This window comes from Erithacus rubecula, assembly GCF_903797595.1.
Source record: "Erithacus rubecula genome assembly, chromosome: 9".
In the NCBI taxonomy this organism is placed as follows: Eukaryota; Metazoa; Chordata; class Aves; order Passeriformes; family Muscicapidae; genus Erithacus; species Erithacus rubecula.
Window position 1 is genome coordinate 1,737,483 of NC_136660.1, and position 19,008 is coordinate 1,756,490.

Consider the following 19,008-nt stretch of genomic DNA (forward strand, 5'->3'; position numbering starts at 1 on the left):
AGGAGAGCTGATTTCTGTAACTTAGGGAAAATAACTACCAGAGGTGGAGATGTAAAATGGGAAATAGCACAAATTTTCTTGGAAGTAGATGTGTTGTACCATGAGGAACAGCTACCACCATTGTGATTTTCAGACCATCAAGAATGTAACAAAAAAACAGATATAAATCAGTCCAAACAGCTCAGTTATCACTGCTGGGGTCACCAGGGCACAGCACCTCCTGCACAACCCAAAGACCACAATTCCTTCCTCCCCCTACACCCCACAAACACATTCTGCAAAGAATAAATTTAAAAAAAGAGTATTTTTGTCTTTCAAACAGCAGGACGAGGGAAGGGCACTCTTTGCCTGGGGGTTCTCAGTGTCAAACAGGAGCTTCTTCCAGCTAGAAATTGCAATAGCTAGAAATGCAATAAAACACCCTTAAAGCCAGCTGCTCTTTTCATGCTGTAACATGGAATATATTTGTTATAACTTTGTGCTATTCCTGGAGGTTTAAACCATCCACATTCTCATTGCTTTTCTCAGTAGGATACACCCACATGTTTATATTTAAATATAAATACTTCCAGTGGACACATTTATGTTATGGAGGCCCTGACTCAGCTTCAGTCTGTAGCTGAAGTAGTAGCTGCAGTAGCCCATATTCTTCCTCTTTTGCCATGGCCCAGAAGTGTTTAGGGATCCCTTTTTTAAAAACCAAAGCACTCACCTTAAAATCCCAGCTGGCCCTCAAGACTTGGCCGGTTTGGTCAAAGCATTATGAACCAAACTATCAATATTTCTATCAAACCTGTCCCTCTCCTACTCCGTCATCACCTCTCCAAACATCAGCCCCCTGCCCTGCTCTGGGTCCAGAACTCCTCCGGAATCCCCAAACCAGATGAACCCCACATCACTCAAACCACTAGCCCTGAGTAAATCCAATATGTGATGGAATATGCAGCAGGAAGGAGGCATTCATGGAATCCCAGACTGATCTGAGTTAGAAGGGAACTTAAAGCCCACCCCAATCCACCCCCTGCCTTGAGCAGGAACACCTTCCACTATCCCAGGGTACACAGAACCCTCATTTTCCTAAATATTTGCTCTCTGTCCTGTTTTCTTCCCCCATAATTTTCTATCTCACGACTCCCTGTCACAGGCTTAAACCAGATTTTCCATCCAATGGGACAGATGGCTGCTCCCAAAACATCCCCCTGGAAGGGGCTGTGGTGTGCTTCAGATGTTCTGGAGCAAGATCCAGCAGTGTGAGGCCAGCAAGGCAGCACCCCTAATTTATCAGCCACACTGAGTTATTCACATTGGGTTATTACTGAGTTTAGCACCTGAGATGCATTGAGTTATCTCCCCATGCTGATTTGAAGGAACTTTATTTCCCTGCTGATAGAAATAATTATTGTAACCAGACGTATAATCTATTTTCTTTCCAGTGAAGAAAACAACACCTGATTGTGGAGCACCCTAAATTATGTTGTGCTAGAGTGCAAATTATCCATCTGCTGCCTCCAATTAGCCAGGAAGGTACAAGGGGGCCTGGGAGAGGATGTGGATCATCATTTCATGACTTGTTCTGCCAGTGTGCAATGGGATACTGGGAACTAATGGGTGCCATCTGCTGTGAGCATGGAAAATGGGATAATGCACATCAGCCCCTGATGGCCCTGTCAGGGACATATTGCTGGGAGGAATTTGTTATCCCAGCTCCTGCTGGGCTGCATTGCTGCATTATTTTCTACCCTAATGAAGAAATTATTTGTAGCTGTTGTTTTATACCAGTATCCCTTGGTATGTAAGGTCCATTCCAACCCAAAACATTCTGGAATTCCAAGTATTGCTAAGGTCCTGGTAAAGTTTTTAAAAATTAATCAAAGATAAAAAAGGAAAGAAAATAGAGTAAAAATTTCATTTTATCTCAAGCTATCAGCCATAGCTGTATTTTACAGCAGTGCAATCATCCTAAAGGTTCCCCAAGGGGCTGAACAGGGATGTCTCACATAATCCTGATAGAAATTCATTAATTATCAATTTATTGAGCTACCAAATGTTTACACGACAATATTTTTACATAAGTTCATTTAAATCTCCCTGTAAGATTGCTGTGATTATCAGCAAACTGAAGTGATGGTTCTGGATAGCAAAAAATAAAAAAAAAATTAAAAAAAAAGAGATCACAGAATGGTTTGGCTTGAGATCTTAAAAGCCCATCCAGTGCCACCCCCGACATGGGCAGGGACACCTTCCACTATCCCAGGCTGCTCCAAACCCTGCCCAACCTGGCCTTAGACACTGCCAGGGATGGCAGGATTGTGTTTTCCCTGCATGCTGAGAACACTGTCTCGGTCAAGTTTTCGTTTCTATACTGGATATTCAAATACATGCAGTCAAATATTGTAAATGAGTCAATCTCAAATTACTGTATTTGAAATGCCAAGGAATTCCCACCATGGGGATGCTCCATGTCACCAGGGCTGTGCAGGGATGGAATCAAAATCAGAATATTTCTTCAATAACCACAATATTTTGTATTTAAGGCAGAGGTTCATAAGCTTGAGGTTTGTGCTTGATACATCTCTGGCTGCCAAGAAGTGCCATGAAATTCAGCCTGCAAATATTCTGCTACTTTTTATTTGGGAGAAAAGTGGTAGAGGAGAGATTGACCATGTTACCACAGCATCCTAAAAAATACCCAAGAGCTCTGGCACCCAGATAAGCCCCTAGGAAAAGATGTTTGTCATGAAGATGAATGAGTGTCCCAAATTCCTGCCTTAATGAAGCCTATTTTTATAATAAACACCTGTTGAATATGGATTTGCAGCCTGTCTCCTTTTAGCTCATCCCCAAAAGGAAAATGCTTATATAAAAGTGCTCACTCACATCCAATTTCCACCTCCAAAATCCCATATAAATACAGCACAACAATTTAAACCCCCCAAACTGCCCTGCTTCCAGCCATCCACCCCACCAGAACGACCATAAAGGAACAACACTCTAGAGTTGCAAAAATCAAACTCTTTAAGCTTTCAATGGATGTTTGGGGAAGGAAGCACCAAGATAAACAAATTTTTGGTGTCCACAAGCAATTGAAGGTCTACATTTGGCCACTTAAGTGCTGAACAAGCAAATTTCCCACTGAGGAGGGACCTCTAAGAGAAATCCAGTGACTCCAAAAGAATAAATTCACATCCCAAATGGCCAAACCACCTGAAAGCTGCAAAAATCCTGGAGTAAACATCAAAATTTAAGAACTGCTTCATAAGGAGCACTTACCCTTGGAGGGCTTTTTCTCCAAACCAATCCCCCTTCCCCAGAGTGCGGAGAAAGACGGGATCTTCACTGGGAGAGTCCTCCCGGGTAACGTTCACCTGTGGAAAAGCCAAAACCCCACGGGATTCAGGGAACTTCTCATTAACAGCTCAAACCTCCTGGTTCAGAGGGGAGTTTGTCACCTCCTGGATCTCTCAGGAAAAGCTCCTCTGGGAACCATGTAATTAGCCAGAGTCATGCACTCTTCCCTTGGTATCGGCAGCCAATCATCCAAGAAAATGAGAGGTGGTTTTTCCTACTACTCCTGCAAAAACACACAGCTTTGGATTTCTGGGACTGCTTTTAACTCTAAACGTGGAGTTGGCTGCACAAGCACAGTCACAGGAGAATGAAATTCCAAAAATTTGCTGTGCACCTATCAAACACACGGCCTAAGCTTTGTTTCACATGATCCCCAGCATTCCCAAGTTCCCTGAAGGGACAGGAATAACACAAATCACATTTTGGATACGACTTAAGTGAACCAGTTTGGGGCATTGCAGATTGAATCTTGGCTCTGTTCTCTTGTGTTGGGTTGATGTGGGCAGCAATGTCTATTCTATCCCATCTGTTGAAGTGAGTGGGGCAGTGATTTCCTTATCTCCTGGCACATATCCTCTGCTAATGGGCCATCTTTAAACCAGCTGGGGCAATCATCTTTATCTTTCCACAACCCATCCTCCCTCCAGGAGATATCATCTGCTGCTGGGACATTGAGTCCCAGTGCATGATTGATAAAATTACATCATCCCACTGGGAGATGCTCCAGCCAGGGGAGGAGCCAAGCCTTTCCCACCTAGATAAAAACTGAGATTTTGGACAGCAAGTTATCCATCTTTCCACTGGATTCCAGAGGAAAACCAGACCCTTCTACATCATCCCTGGACCTTCAGAGGAAAACTGCACCTTCTCCAGGAGCACTGCTCCAGCTGAACCACATCTGCCACTGCAGGAGGATGCAGCCACCATTGAATGGGACTGCTGCCAACACCCTGACTGACTGACAGGGTGTCAGCTTGGATTCTGACTCTGTCAGTGTTGGGATTGTTCTTTGTAATACTGTATTTCCATTTTAATTTTCCTAGTAAGGAACTGTTATTCCCAATTCCCATATCTTTGCCTGAGAGCCCCTTAATTTCAAAAATATAATAATTTGGAGGAAGGGGGTTTACATTCTCCATTTCAAAGAGAAGCTTCTGCCTTTATTTGCAGACACCTGTCCTTCAGACCAGGACATCTCTCCACAGTTCAGGTAGGGCACAACTCCAGCTGGAGCAGAAATCAAATCTTTCCATCTTGTTAACCACAGCTTTTGCACATGACAATTCCCAAAGCCAAAAGCCAAAAGGTGGGATGTCATTGTCAGGCACATCCTTCTGGAGTCAGTGATATCCCAGTGTAATTTCCTAATTAAATTTACACTTGTGGCCTGCACCTTCTCCCCGCTCTTTAAGGGGGGGACAGAACCAGTGGGTTTTGAGAGGTAAATGACCAGCACACAGTGCTGAACACCTGCACTGCCTCATGGAAGGGCAGGGAATGTGGGATGGATGAGCCAGGAACACCTCTGGACAAACAGGGAGCTTCAATGCAGATTTCAGCCCTTTTTCCATGACTTCCACTGATCTCAGGTAAAGAGTGTTCAGAGATTAGGACAGAGTGACTTCTGCAAGGTTCAAAGCTCTGAGCTAGCCTCCAGTGGGGAACCTGCATTAAACTGGTGCCCCACTGTGGATTTTAAAGGGAAAAGGGTGGAAAATGGCACAGCAAGGCCCATGCTGCCTCTGAGTAAAGGCAAGTGATGGAGCAGCAGCACTTCCCAAGCAGAAGGGAATGAGCCATTTCCATCCATTATTATTCCACAGATTCCTGCACACAGCATGTTTGGAAATCACTTTGATTTCTGCTTGGTAGGACTTGAGAGAACAAGTTAAATTAAATACACTAAAGTAGCTCAGGAGTGGGGTCAAGTGGGGTGGATGGAGCTGACAGGGACGGAGGGGAATAAAAAACTATCTCTGTTCACTTCAGCCTGGAGAAGAGAAGGCTGCAGGGAAACCTTAGAATGAAATTCCAGGCCCTAAAGGTACAAGAGAGCTGGAGAAGGACTTGGGACAAAGGATGGAGGGACAGGACAAAGGGAATGGCTTCCCAGTGCCAGAGGGCAGGGATGGATGGGATATTATGAAGGAATTGTTCCTGGGAGGGTGGGCAGGCCCTGGCACAGGGTGCCCAGAGCAGCTGTGGCTGCCCCTGGATCCCTGGCAGTGCCCAAGACCAGGCTGGATGGGGCTTGGAACAGCCTGGGATAGTGGGAGGTGTCCCTGCCATGACACAGGGTGGCACTGGATGGGCTTTCCATCCAAACAATTCCATGATTCTGTGTCACTCCAGACACTCTGACATGATGGGCAAGCAGACATTCCCTAAGGAGCTCCCTCTGCCCCTGCTCACACTGACTGCAGACACTGCAGGTGTGCTCCCAGGAACAGGAGCTGCTGCCAGCATGAGCTGCCTGGGTCAAGTTTTACTACAGGACATGGGAGCTGATGTGCTCCAGCTTTAGCAGGTGCCAGGCAGCACGCACTGACTCTAAAATCCTGTATTTTATTGTCATTTATTCCATGTTTCACTGCTGAGGCTCTATCCCAGGCTGTAGCCTTACCGTGGATTAATTATTACATCCATCCTAAACCAGGCATTAAAATTAAACTCTCTCCAGCTCCATCCATCCAGCAGCCACTGGTGTCTCTTTTCCAAAGCAATAAGCTTGGAAGAGAAAACTGGGCAGGATTTAACTATCCCTGTGGGAATTTCTGTCAAGCCATCAGGCTCCAGCTGAGAGTCTGGGAATTTTTCAGCAAGTCTCCATACCCTGTTTTATTTTAGTTTCCTTTTTCTGGCCAGCAGCTGTCACAGCAAGATAAAGGAGCACAGGCCAGGGACAAAGCCAAGAATCTGCTCCAGGAGGAGTCCAGGGCTCTGGAGCAATGGCCAAGGACATGGGAGATCTTCTCCATCCTCTGGGTGAAGGTTAAGAGCTGCCAGCCAACAACTAGGATTTGGTTTTTACATTTCTGTGTAGATTGACAACATGTTGGAATGAGTCCAGAGGAGCCAACTGGAGTTGTTTCCAGCTCTGGAGCCCCTCTGGAGCCAGGCTGGCAGAGCTGGGAGTGCTCACCTGGAGACGAGAAGGCTCCAGGGAGAGCTCAGAGCCTGAAGGGGCTCCAGGAGAGCTGGGAAGGGACTGGGACAAGGGAAGGAGGGACAGGACACAGGGAATGGCTTCTCACTGCCAGAGGGCAGGGTCAGATGGGATATTAATTTCAAAAATTTCTCCCTGGCATTCTTATGGATCTGAAAAAGAGCATTTTTCACCTTGCAATGAAGACTGGCTCCCAGAAAGTGGAAGATGATGGTGGAAAATGAGTTGGCAGCTAAAAATCACTGTGTATTCCCTCCAAAATCTCCATCCTGCTACATGGAAAAAGCCAAGTGTTTCTCAAGTGTATTAGGCAGGCTAAGAGATTATAAATAATTGTTGAATAGAAGGAAAAAACTTAGTCTATAAAATCCCATCGGCATTTTATGGGAAAAGAGGTCAAAAATATTTTCCCTGTGAGCAGTGGAAGAGAAACTTAGACCTTTTTTTCCCCCATGGAGAGCACTCAGACATCCCTGCCTTTCTATTATTTGGAGAAGCTGGGAAGAGAGAGCCATGGGAATGAAACCTGGAAGCCAGCCTTGGAAGGGGAGTGTTTAGCAAAGAAATCATGGAGTATTGTAGGATTTATTTTAAAGAAATTGAGTTTTGTGGTCATTTACCCAGAGACTCAACCACAGTTTCCACCCTGAAGTGTTCCCTGGGCCACTCCAGGCCACTCTTCCTTCCTGATCCAGCCAAGGAGTTCCATTAAATATCAAGCAGTGACACATTTGTGTCTCAGGAGGGGAGAAAGAGAGGCTGGAGAGAGATTTTGGGAGCCCCTTGCCCTGGGGAGGTGTGGACTCACCTTTCCTTTGCTGATTATAAAGAAGGTGTCTCCTCGAGCCCCTTGGCGGATGATGTACTCTCCACTCTCATAGTGAGTCTGCAAGAGGGAAAGGAACCAAATGAAGATCAACAAATCAAAGCAGAACCTGTTATCCAGCCCATATTTTGGCAGCTTTGCAAGAACATCACCCTGGACCCCTTTTATCCCAGACTGTCACTGGCTGTGACTTAAAGATTGTCCTGTGGTAAGGAACAGAATAATTAAACTGGAAGCATTTGTGGCTTGCCCATTTTTCTTCTGGCTGTGCTGGTGCCAGCCTGTGCCCAGATGAATTATCCTTACAGCCTAAATCCATTTTTAGCACGTCAGTGAGACACAGGAATTTCCAACAGGGAATATGCTACATGAACTAAACTGCAATAAAAAGTCTGGTGTAAAATTTTTCTTTTTTTTTTCTTTTTTTTGGTGGTGGTTTTGGTGGTTGTCCAGCTTTGCTAGCAAAGGCTTTATTCAGCAAATAAGTTTTGCTCTTCTCCTGTTATTACAGTATTTTAATCTGCCCATTTTTGCCTTGTTTTGTGGAACAGCCCTTGCTAAATTCATGTCACAGCTTATCAGTGCTGGCATCTAAACTCATTAGGATATTTTCATCCCTTATGTCACCCTATCAAAAGCAATGTGCATTTATATATCACCAAAACCCCAAATATTTTCTAAATCAAGACTTTCAATTGATATATAGACCCTCCCAAACCCTGGAATTTTCATCCCAGATGATCTGCCTCTGCAAATTCAACCAACACCAGGCTGGGGAATGCCAAGAGCTTCCCATCCAACCTCTCCTGCATCTCCCTTGGGATGTCTGCTGGATTTTTCACAACCAAGAGAGCTGGAGGTATTGGATATTTTATCCTAGTCCAAATCTGGGACAGAATCACCCTGCACTCACCATCAGATCAGCTGGTTTATACATACTGGAACTAAAATAGGGGAATTTATCCAAATCTTCAAATCTGGTTAAGCTTGAAATGTTTTCTTTCAAGGGTGTTGAGTTTCTTTATTCATCTTTACACCCCAACCTTTTTATCATTTACAGACTGATAACAGAACCCCCATATTTTCCCATTTTCATGCACCAGAGGGGGAAGAAAGAGGAAAAAAAACATCTGGAGGCAAACATTGTTGATCACCCAGAGTGCAATTCCTTGGATGGGCTTGATTTTAGGAGGTGTTGGGATCAGATCCCTTCAAGCAGAATCTTGAATGCACCCAAAAGTCTAATTAATGAAAATACTGGGCTAACAGCCTCCAAATTTACAACAGGTAATCCATATTCATTAGATACATTACTGGTAATGTTTATATGATTTCTGGGCAATAAACCTGCTCCTTAAAAGGTCATTCCTTGGTCTTGCTCACCAGCTACCACCAGCACCAACCACTGCAGAATTGAGTCTCAGTTCTTTGTAACCAACTATAACCAATTCTCACCCACAAATTCTTCCAATCTTCCAACCCATAAATTACACCCAACCATTCCCATCCCTAATTTTTCTCCACCATTCCCACACATGGCTCTTCCCAACACATGGGTCCTCTCAAACTTCCCACCCACAAATCCTAACCATTCCCTGCATGACTCTTCCCAAACATCCCACCCAGAACTCAGCCAAAGGAATGTAAGGAACACAAATCTGAGCTTCAAAGCACCTAAAGTTGCCTCTCATTTCATTGTATTTCCTCTCTTCTTTTTTAAACTGAGCTCTAATCTCAGCCAAGTCCTTCTTCCAACATTCCAATCACATTCCTCTAGTCCTTCCCTGAGTGCCCAGAGCTTTCATTTTGCTTGACCTGCTCCTCACCAGCACCTCTTTCCATGTCCTTCCTGCCACCCACATCCTCATGTTTGTGTATTCCAAGCCATTTCTTTCACAGCTAATTCCACCAGCAATTCTTCCTGCTTGAATGGACTCATCCTTCCCATCCTTTAGCAACACTCCTGCTCTTAAATCCTTGTTTTCTAACACCAATCCATGTGCTTTGCCCTTCTGATGGAATTCTTGCTGTCTGTGCAGTCTCAGAGCACCATCCTGTGCAGGCAAAGTGCCCAGAGCACATGGAAGTGAAAATAGAGACAAGGCTCTTGCTTTTAGCCCCACATGAAAGGCAGCAATACCTCCCCAGGTAGCTCTGGTACCATCAAATATCTCTGAAGAAGCATTTTGGCAAAAGTTCACAAAATCCCAAAATAAATGAGGTTGGAAAAGACCTCCAAGGCTATGGAGTCCACCTTGTGACTCATCCCCACCTTGTCCCCAGCCCAGAGCCCTGAGTGCCACCTCCAGCCCTTCCTTGGACACCTCCAGGGATGGGCACTCCAAACCTCCCTGGGCAGCCCCTGCCAAGGCCTGAGCACCTCATCCCATACAGAATGTCAGTGAGTGGACATGGACATTTCTTTGAGTGGAGAAACACCCAATGCAATACCCAAGCTCTCTTCAGAAGTGACTGGATTTTTATGAGACCGGCTTATATTGAAAACAGACAAAATTAGGAACAGTGGGGCCCAACAGCACCAAATTTTGTCAATAAACTTTTTTTGAGTCCCAGTGCTCCTCAGGATGAAAATCTCCCACAGATACAGGACCCAAAGCAATGTACAAACCATACTTCAGTGACCACCCCATCCATCCATCTCAGCACAGTTAATGTGTGATTCATTTCTTTGTCCACAACACACCAGGGCACAAAAAAAACATCACCTTTGCAACTTCACACCTTCACATCTGGCTGAGGACTTTGACCCACTGAGCTTGGCTCAGCCACAAACTTCAACAGGAGCTTCTGCTCCCAAATACCATGAAAAATGAGATGTCTGAGAGCCTGACCATGTCTCACGAAGAAACCTTGTCTAAAATCAATATCTCTGAGACCCCACTCATGAAGAAACCTCAACTAAAAATGAGATGTTTGAGAGCCTGCTCAGGTTTCATGAAGAAACCTTGACTAAAACTGACACATCAGAGACCTTGACCAGGTCTCATGGAGAAACCTCCACTCTGGAGAGCAACCCAACAGTTAAACTTGAGGAAAAGCTTCTTTTTCCTCCACCTGGATGCCTCTGACTGCCTGTTTATGCTGAGAATGTTTGGGAAAAGGTGGGAGAGATGCCTGGAATGCTCTGTGACCCATGGCGCCAAAGGTCCCCTCAGGGGAGCAGAGGCACAAAGGTGACTTTGAAACCAGGACTTCAAAGCTGGAGCTGGGTTTGCACCACAAAAACCAGTGACAGCAACATGGGGTTGATCACAGTTCTCCATGTCCCACCCATTGCAGCCAGGGTGTTTGTAAAATAAAATAAAAATAACCTAAAGATGTTATTTTGCTTGTGCAGAACTGTCAGCAAAACTCCAAACAGAAGCATCTTTGAGAAGATTTATTTTTCCTGGTCAGGATTTGCTGCCTTAAACATCCTAAAATGACAACATGCAAACAACAAAAATGGAAAAATATATTTATTTGCTGAAATTGCTGCAAAACCAAGTGGGTAAACATCAGTCCTCTATACATACTGAACTCCTTAAGAATCACACAGATTTGTTTCCTTGTTTTTACAGTGTGTCCTACTCCCGGAGATTTTCTAAAAATACTGCTGCATGAAATAGCCAGAGTGGAGGATGATGATTTTGTGGTCTTCTTCTCATTTATCCCTAATTTTTGAGACTTAGGTCATCTCCAGTCCTTTTGAGAAACATTTCCTCTGCACTGATTCACTGTAACAGCACTGAGGAAAACACTCCTGGGAATGAGCTGGACACTCTGGCTGTTTTCTCCAATTGAGGGCCCTCCTGCACTTCATGGATTGCTTCCAATGCCTGGAAAACCATCCCTGAGCAAGGCTTTAATACACTTCCTAAAGGGGTTGTTTGTGCATGGATGCAGCACAGCTTCTGGAATTAATTTGCATTTGTATAATAATACATATAATACAAATCCTGGAATTCTAGGGTTGGATATAGTTGAGACACATGAGGATTATAGATCCAACTGTCTGGTCCAAGAATAACTGCTTAAAACTAAACTATGATTTAAGAGATGACTCCCCACAATGAGTTCATCTGTCCTCAATGGAGGTCATATCAAGATAAAATCTGTATTATATCAAGACATGATCTGTGCTTCTGAGGGCTCAGGAACAGGCATTGCTTCAGGGAAAAGTAATCTAAAAGGATGTATGGGGACAGTAAAAAAAGGATATTCAACAATTATTTCACTGAAGCAAAAGCCAGTACAGCCTCCACATAATCCATGGGATACACACTGAAATGGATAAACCAAAGGGGATAAACAACAGGACCCTGCTATTCCTGAAGTGTAAAGATGTGAGAAATGTTCCTAATTTGAAGTTCTTTGGTTAAATGATTGCTTTAATTTCTGGCTGCTTCTTTTGGTATTTGGCATCTGTTCCCTGTGTCTGCATTTCCCTGTGGTGTGCCGAGAGGGAGCAGAAGGGAAGGAGATAGGGCTGGCATCCTCCTATTCTTCCTTTTTCTCAAAACCTCCTCCCATTTCAGTGTCCCAAAGGCAAAATAAACCTCCACAAACTGAGCTGGACCCAGCCCTCTCCCAGCTGAGCTGTTGGGACAAGATGGGAGATGGGAATCAAGTTATACAAATGGGAACTCTAGAAGAGAGAAACTCAACACATTCCAATTTAGAGCAAAAGGCCATCTCCAAACTGCAATTTTTCCTAACTCTTACCAAAGCTCTGACAACTCCTCAGGTGAAACTGCTGGTCCTGAAACCTGAATTTCCACCAGGAATTCAAGTCTTTTGCACTGAGCTGTAAACAAGACAGTACTGTTGTGATAATTCAGAGCTGTCTGAATGCTGACTTCTCTCATGGAAAGAAGCAGCAGCTCCACATCTCTGGCATTTCCATTGCACACAGCTGAGCAGTTTGGTTTCCTTTTATACCATCAAAGTCAAGATCTTTATACCAGAACACCCAACCTTCACAAAACCCTCCTCATGCTGATTAACAGTGGATGAATAGGAGCATTTGTGAGCTATCAAACAGGATTTATTAGGTTTGCCATAGAACAAACAAGAAACCCTCTAAACCCAGCAGTACTAAGGAGAAGGACATGAACTAGGGATAAACCTCAATGGTTTCATCTCCTAGGCATGGAAACCATGTCATTGTCCTTTTGGCTGTGATTTTATCCCCTTTCTTCTACATTCTACTGGACTTTAACCCAATGCTTGCTGAGTGCAATTTTCAGGGATAATTAAAAGGCAACAAGGTGGATAAGGGACCATGTTTGGGAAATGCTGACCCAGGTTCCTGGTTTTGAAAGGGAAGGTGCATGAGATGGGAGGAGCTGCTGGCCCTTTCCTTCTGCCATTCCTGGAATGCCCTTGGCACTGGCTGGAGAGCAAGGGCTGGCCTGTGGGGTTGTGCTTCAAACTTTTTAAGGACCATCTGCTAAGAAGAAACAAGAATTTGGAGAGGATGAGAAATGGGGGAAGGAGACGATGCTGAGAAAGCTTGGAAGTTCAGAGATACACAGGGAGGTGAAGAAGGCAAAAGGTCAAGACCAACCTCAAAGATGAAGAGGGAGAACTCAAAGAGTTCAAGGATTAAAAGAGCAGAGAGATGACAGAGGGTGAGAGCAACAAGGGGTCAGGAGAAATGAGAGAGGAGCTTTAGCAACAAGATTTTCCAGGAAAACGAGATGAACTGATATGGAAAAAAATAGGATTTATTCCCAGGGGAGATAACAGATAACAAACTAGTTGGGTAAAAGGCAGTAGTGGTATTAGGCCACAGATCAAGCCACAAATTGGGGTCAAAACACCAAAAAGCTTTGCTTGGGAATTTAAATAATATCAGATTCAAAGATAATGACTGTGAAATGTGGAGAATTAGCTGAGAATCAGTAATTAGGAAAAGGATCCCCAGGCAACAGAGTGGAATCAATTCATCAGTCACCCAGAATAAAAATTAGCCAACAGTAAAATTCAGAAAAACAAAACTACAATTAAAAAGTAAATTAAGACATTTGTGTGCTTTGGGCCAGTCACATACATGTAATTTTAGGCTTTTGTAGGATTGAAATCTGTATAATTCCATGACATTCCCAGCTTCCTTTGGACATTAAAACATAGGAAGTTTGAGGAAATCCAGCCAGAAACCAGAACCCCACGATGGCACTGCACCACAAAACCTCTTCCCTATCACCAGGGGTTTAATTAAATATCATTGAAATGCAAGAAAAGAGCTGCTCTTCAATCCTTTCCTAAATAGCTCTGATTTGGTTTCCCTCTTAATAATGGAAGAATGTGTGTAGAAATTCCATTGCCCTCCCTAAATCCACAGGTCTGTTGCACAGTTATTAGAATGGGAATCAATTCCTTGCCAAAATGAAACTGGAAGTAAACAACTTAAATCAACACATTTGTTTCATTTCTTTTCCCTCATTTTCTCTAAATTTTGCATGCTTATTCATCCCAGGTATTTGCATTGCCACCAGGATCCAAACTCATTTCAGAATCAATGACAAGGAATAAAAAAATGCACATTAATTCAATATATTCAGCCACTTTTCCATTTTCCTGCTATGAAATGTATTTTCTTTTTGTGGTCTAGACCAAAGAGGAGACTCTACATTTCCATATGCAAATGCACTTCAAATTATCACTGGAAACCAACTTTACTGGAAGGGAAATCATGGAAATCATTGGATTTATTCATCCTCTACAGACTTTTACCTGAACAGGTCATTTTCCCAATTTTAAACTCCTGAATTCGCCAGTTGCTCCCACTTTGATGGTTCTATGCAGGTGACAACCAGCCCTGAGCCTGGCAGATGAATTAAACACACTCTCAGTTCATATTCCCTGTTATATCTCCATGGATTTTGGCTGTTGCTGGAAAATATTCTCCTTTTCTCTTGATTTCTGTCATCAACTCCCCAAAAGTTGCAAAAAAGGCAGAGTTTTATCAATCCACACGACACAAACTCAGCTTCTATTTCCAGTCTGCACAACAAGGAATTCTGGAAGTGAATCACACTTCCATAAGATCAAATGTTTGCCCCAAATATATTTATTAAAGCAGCAAGTTAACTTTCACTCTGTATAAACTGGGAAAAGCTGAAATCTCAGTTTTTGAAACATCAATAACAACTTTTCTCAATGGAAAAAGAAGCTGCCTTGAGCCCCTCACCTGTGTTGCCACCATCTCCTTGACAACAGAATTTGGAAAATTGGGATAAAACTTGTATTTTACTATAGAAATGAAAAATATTTCCTCCATAAGTGCAGAAATCAGTATTTTTTACTGTTTAATAGACTCTCTGCTGCTAAAATTGACATGGCTGGAGCTGGATGAGCCTATTTCAGCTTTGCTTGGAGGAAAATTTTAAAGGAACTTTCCATTGCCTTCAACTTATTCCAAGATTTTGGACAACTGGTAACTAAAGAGGAAGGTGTGAGGAAAAAAAATAAACCACATCCTGAATTCAGAAGATGGTGAAAGTTGAGATTTCTGAAGGATGAAGCACATCAAGAACTGACTCTGCAGCAGTACCATCTCCATCAATCTCTCATGCAATGACCCCACTCAGAAATATTGGACTTTTCCCAGCTGTTTTGTGCTTTAGAGCAGATTTTTTTGGGAGCATCTCATATATCAGTCCTGAAAAGAAAACCAGGGCAAGGCTGGCAAATGTAATCTAGGTCAGATTTTCAGCATGAGGCACAGCTGACCCTCTCCTTACCTGGGAAGGACACAATGATCCTGAAATTCCTTCACCAGGGCTTTTTTAATCTCTGAATTCTGCCATGCAGGGCTTTCTCTGCAGGAATTTGGGAAATGGCCATTTGGCTTTACAAGCAGAGTCTGACCCCAATGGAGATGGGATCCCATCCCACACAGGGAAAGTCCTGGGACAGCAGCAGCAAAAAGCTGCAACAGCCACGTTATTCCCATTTCCCACCTCTCCCAGTGGATAGAAATCACAGGATGGGAGGAGCAGAGCTCATCTCTTCTGCTGACAGAGGAACCTCCTTTCCCATTCCAGAAGCAGCCTCAGTTTTCCCAGCAAGGAGCTGCTTCCCCCCTCACTTGTCTATAAATCACCACCAGAGTCACTGATTTCCATTTTTTGCTCATCTTTTTTTTGGCACAAAATTCGTGTTGAACACATGAAGAGCACCTGAAGCACAAAGATCCCAATTTTCCATTATTTTCAGGTGAAGAACCACAGACCAGGATCATCCCAATAGAAGCTGAGTTTCAGCCCTCCCAGAATATTAGTTTGGAAGGGTAGAGGGGGAATTTCTCCCTCTTTTTTTGGGAGGAAAATGGAGCTGTGCTGAGTGCCCAGCTGGGCACTGGGATGCACTGGGAGAACTGGGGGATGAAGGTGGGAGCCCTGTGTGCCATGGCAGGGTGACAGCAGCTCAGATTTCATTCCAGACAGGGGACATGTGGCACTGCTGGAAAACCAAAGGAGTCAGGAAAGGGCTCCAGGTGCTCCTTAGTGCCTCAGGCAGGGGCTCTGGGGAGATGCTACCCTGACTCCTCCCATCCCATCTGCTGGGAAAAAACCAGGGATATAGAGCATCCCCCAGCAAATCTGGTTTGTGTCCTTGCCCACATCACATCTCTGAGAACTGACTGCAGGTAAGTAATGGAAAAAAAGGAATTTTCACAAAAATAGTTGATTTCCTTTGCTGTCCCTTCACCAGTCCCTCAAAATTTCCCTGTTTTTTAAAATGGGAACAGTCATGGCAGGTTTGAATATTTTTAGTATTTCCACTTGAGAGGAAGTGAGGAGGGAGTGACCTGAGACCTCCAAGATGCCGTAAATCCCACCTGGGATTCTCAGTGTGCACAATCTGACTCCAGGACCAGGATTTGCCAACCCTTTTTCCAACCCCAAAGCAGCCATGGATAACACAGGATTAAACCAAGTCAGTCCCAAATCCTTATGGATTATCCATAGGATATGGATGATGTCTAAATGGTATTAGCTGCTTAAAATTGTAGCAGGGAGTGTAGAAACCTGGAATCAGTCTTGAGGTTGGGAAAATTTTGGAGAAACGAACCCTTGGTGACCCCAGTCTGCATTTTAGAGGTGGGTTTCTCTGTGATCCTATTTAATTTTCCTACATTTTGACCACAGGATTTTCCTGATGGAAGCTCATCCCTCCATTTCCATCAGATATCCATCACCAATTCCAAAGGCACTGAACTGGTTGTTCCTTCACCTCCACAACACTGATCAGGATCTGCTGGGAAACTTCACAGGATATTCCCTATTAAGGACAAGACTCACAGGGTGTTAAAAATATAAATCAATTTTCTCTGCAATGTGTTTGCTGCAACATGGAAATAAAACCATTCCCATTTTACCTCACCAGTAACTTCCATCTGAATGTTCCTCCCTGCCTTGGTCTCATGGTTATATTTTAGGATATCCTATGCCTCCTATTCCATGGATTAAGAAATGGCTTTTACTACCATGAGGTCACTTTTCAATTCCTATTATTATAACCCAGACCCCCCAAATGCCACTCCCAGAATAGGGAATTTCAAATATATCCCCAAGGTCTCTGAGGGGATGTTTAAAACCAGAGAGGCACAAACCCTCAAATGTTAGCAATCCCATTTCCCAAGGGAAATAAATTCCCTGGAAAAGGACAGAGCATATTTTGAGGAGGTGTGGGGATGGGAAGAGGATTTCCCATCTTCACATCTCACCTTTGCTTTCAAGCTGGGTTTTAACAACTGATCCCATTGATGGAGGGTCTCCAGCTGATATTCCAAGCCTGGAGGCCATTCCTTGGGTGGAACAACCAAAGGGACTGTTCACTTGATTTTTTTTTTCCCTAATTAATTCCTGGCCCAGGGCCTGCAAGCCAACCTTGTCCCAGATTCCAGCAGGTGTCACTGTGGGCAACACTATGGGAAATCCAGCAGGGAAAATGGCATCAGAGGGAAAACACTCATCAGGGTAATTAATATTTGGGTTTTCCCTAATATAATTGTGGATTTTATTTTCCCCATTTTTACAGATAAAAAGGCTTTGTCTGTGTTAACTTGGCTTGAAGGGTGGAAATCGTGGAATATTTTCAAGTAAAAAAAAAAAAAAAAAAAATCCTGGAAAAGCACATGCCTTGAGTTCCTTCCCCCAGTGTTGCTGTAGAGCCTCTGGAAACTGGGAACAGTAAACAAACAAATACTGGGAAATTAGGAACAAGGCTGGATCAGGGAAGAGACAACTCAAGAGTTCCTGAGCTGTCCCCTGTGACCTCTCTGTTGTCCCAGGTGCCATGAAAAAATCCACATCCATCCTGTGTGTCTCTAACAGAGCTGGCAAAACCACCAGGGCAAATAATAAATTATGGATTTGCTTAAATCCTTTCTTTTCATATCTGTGAAACCCTGGAAAATAGCTAAGATAACAGAAAAAAATGCTTTGTTTTTCCCTTTCTTTCATAACTGTGATGGATCAGCTTAGAGAACATAAAAATATCTCCCAGCTAGTTTTAATCCAACTGGAAAAAGGGAATATTTTAATCCCAACACCTGCACAACCTGAGAGGGGCATCTTTAGAAATTAGCATTGTATTAGTGACCTCCTGAAAAGCTGATCATCCACTCAATGCACTATTGCCAAAAATGAAAAGAATAAATTAAAGAAAGAAAATCCTGAGAGGAAGCAAATTTGGGGAAGTTTTTACTGTTTGACACTGCCTTTGCCATGTGTCCTGCTGGTGACCATGGCACTGCTGGAGTGGCTTTTTCCACCACTGGGAGCTTGGTTGAGGAGAAGGAGGTGGCCAAAAAATGGGGAAAATCTGGAAAAGTGCTGGAGACGCAGCTGGAAAACAGAACTCTCTTGGAAGAAGCATGGTTTGGATTGGAAGGGACTTCAAAGATTATCCCATTCCACCCCTGCCATGGTCAGGGACACCTCCCACTATCCCAGGCTGCTCCAAGCCCCATCCAGCCTGGCCTTGGACACTGCCAGGGATGCAGGACCTCCCCACCCTCACTGGGAAGAATTTCTTTTCTGACAGCTGAGAAGATCTTATGATTCCCAATCCCATCTTTCTGAGTGTATTTGGGATTCTGGTGGAGATTTCCATGAATCCATGTGCTTGGGACAGTCAGAGAAATGTAATTCCCTAGCTGGGGTGCTCTGGCCTCACTCCAGTGGATTTTACCACATGCACTTGAAAGAAAACCAACAGCCCAGCTCCTCCACTTGGGGTTTAGCAAAGGAGCCCAGAGACAAGGGCAGGGGGACTTCTGGCAATAAATGAGATGCTAATAAACTCCCCCTGTCTCCAGAGGAATCCAGATTCACATGGAAAGCCTCTGGAAAAGATCCTTCTGATTCCACTGGGATTTTCAGCCTGAACAAAAGCTGCTTCTTGAAAGGTTTCTAAATTCTTTTCATAAATCTCAGCTCAAAAGAGAACACATTCCCTGCCTGAAAAGCACATTTGGCAGAGACCAAAAGCAGCTCCTTGCACCTAACACAAACACCCACCAGCTCCCACCAGGAGAACACCTTAAGTTCCCACATGTGCCAAGAGCATGGAACTCCAGAAAATGCCTTTCCATGTGATTATCACAAGGATTTTATTGGGAAAAATGGAGATATTTTGTGTCAAATCAAATAGG

The 19,008-nt window shown here is 43.8% G+C and overlaps 1 protein-coding gene across 2 annotated transcripts in view; it reads right to left on the bottom strand.

Moving 5' to 3' along the window:
- Window positions 1–19,008, bottom strand: part of PRKG1 (protein kinase cGMP-dependent 1) — a 338,166-nt gene that overhangs the window by 79,252 nt on the left and 239,906 nt on the right. For both annotated transcript variants that reach the window (XM_079312518.1, XM_079312517.1), the window contains exons 6-7: window positions 7,323–7,400; window positions 3,271–3,365 (exon numbers count right to left, since the gene is read on the bottom strand). In XM_079312518.1, coding sequence (XP_079168644.1) covers window positions 3,271–3,365; window positions 7,323–7,400 — 173 coding nt within the window. The remainder of the gene's footprint in view (window positions 1–3,270; window positions 3,366–7,322; window positions 7,401–19,008) is intronic.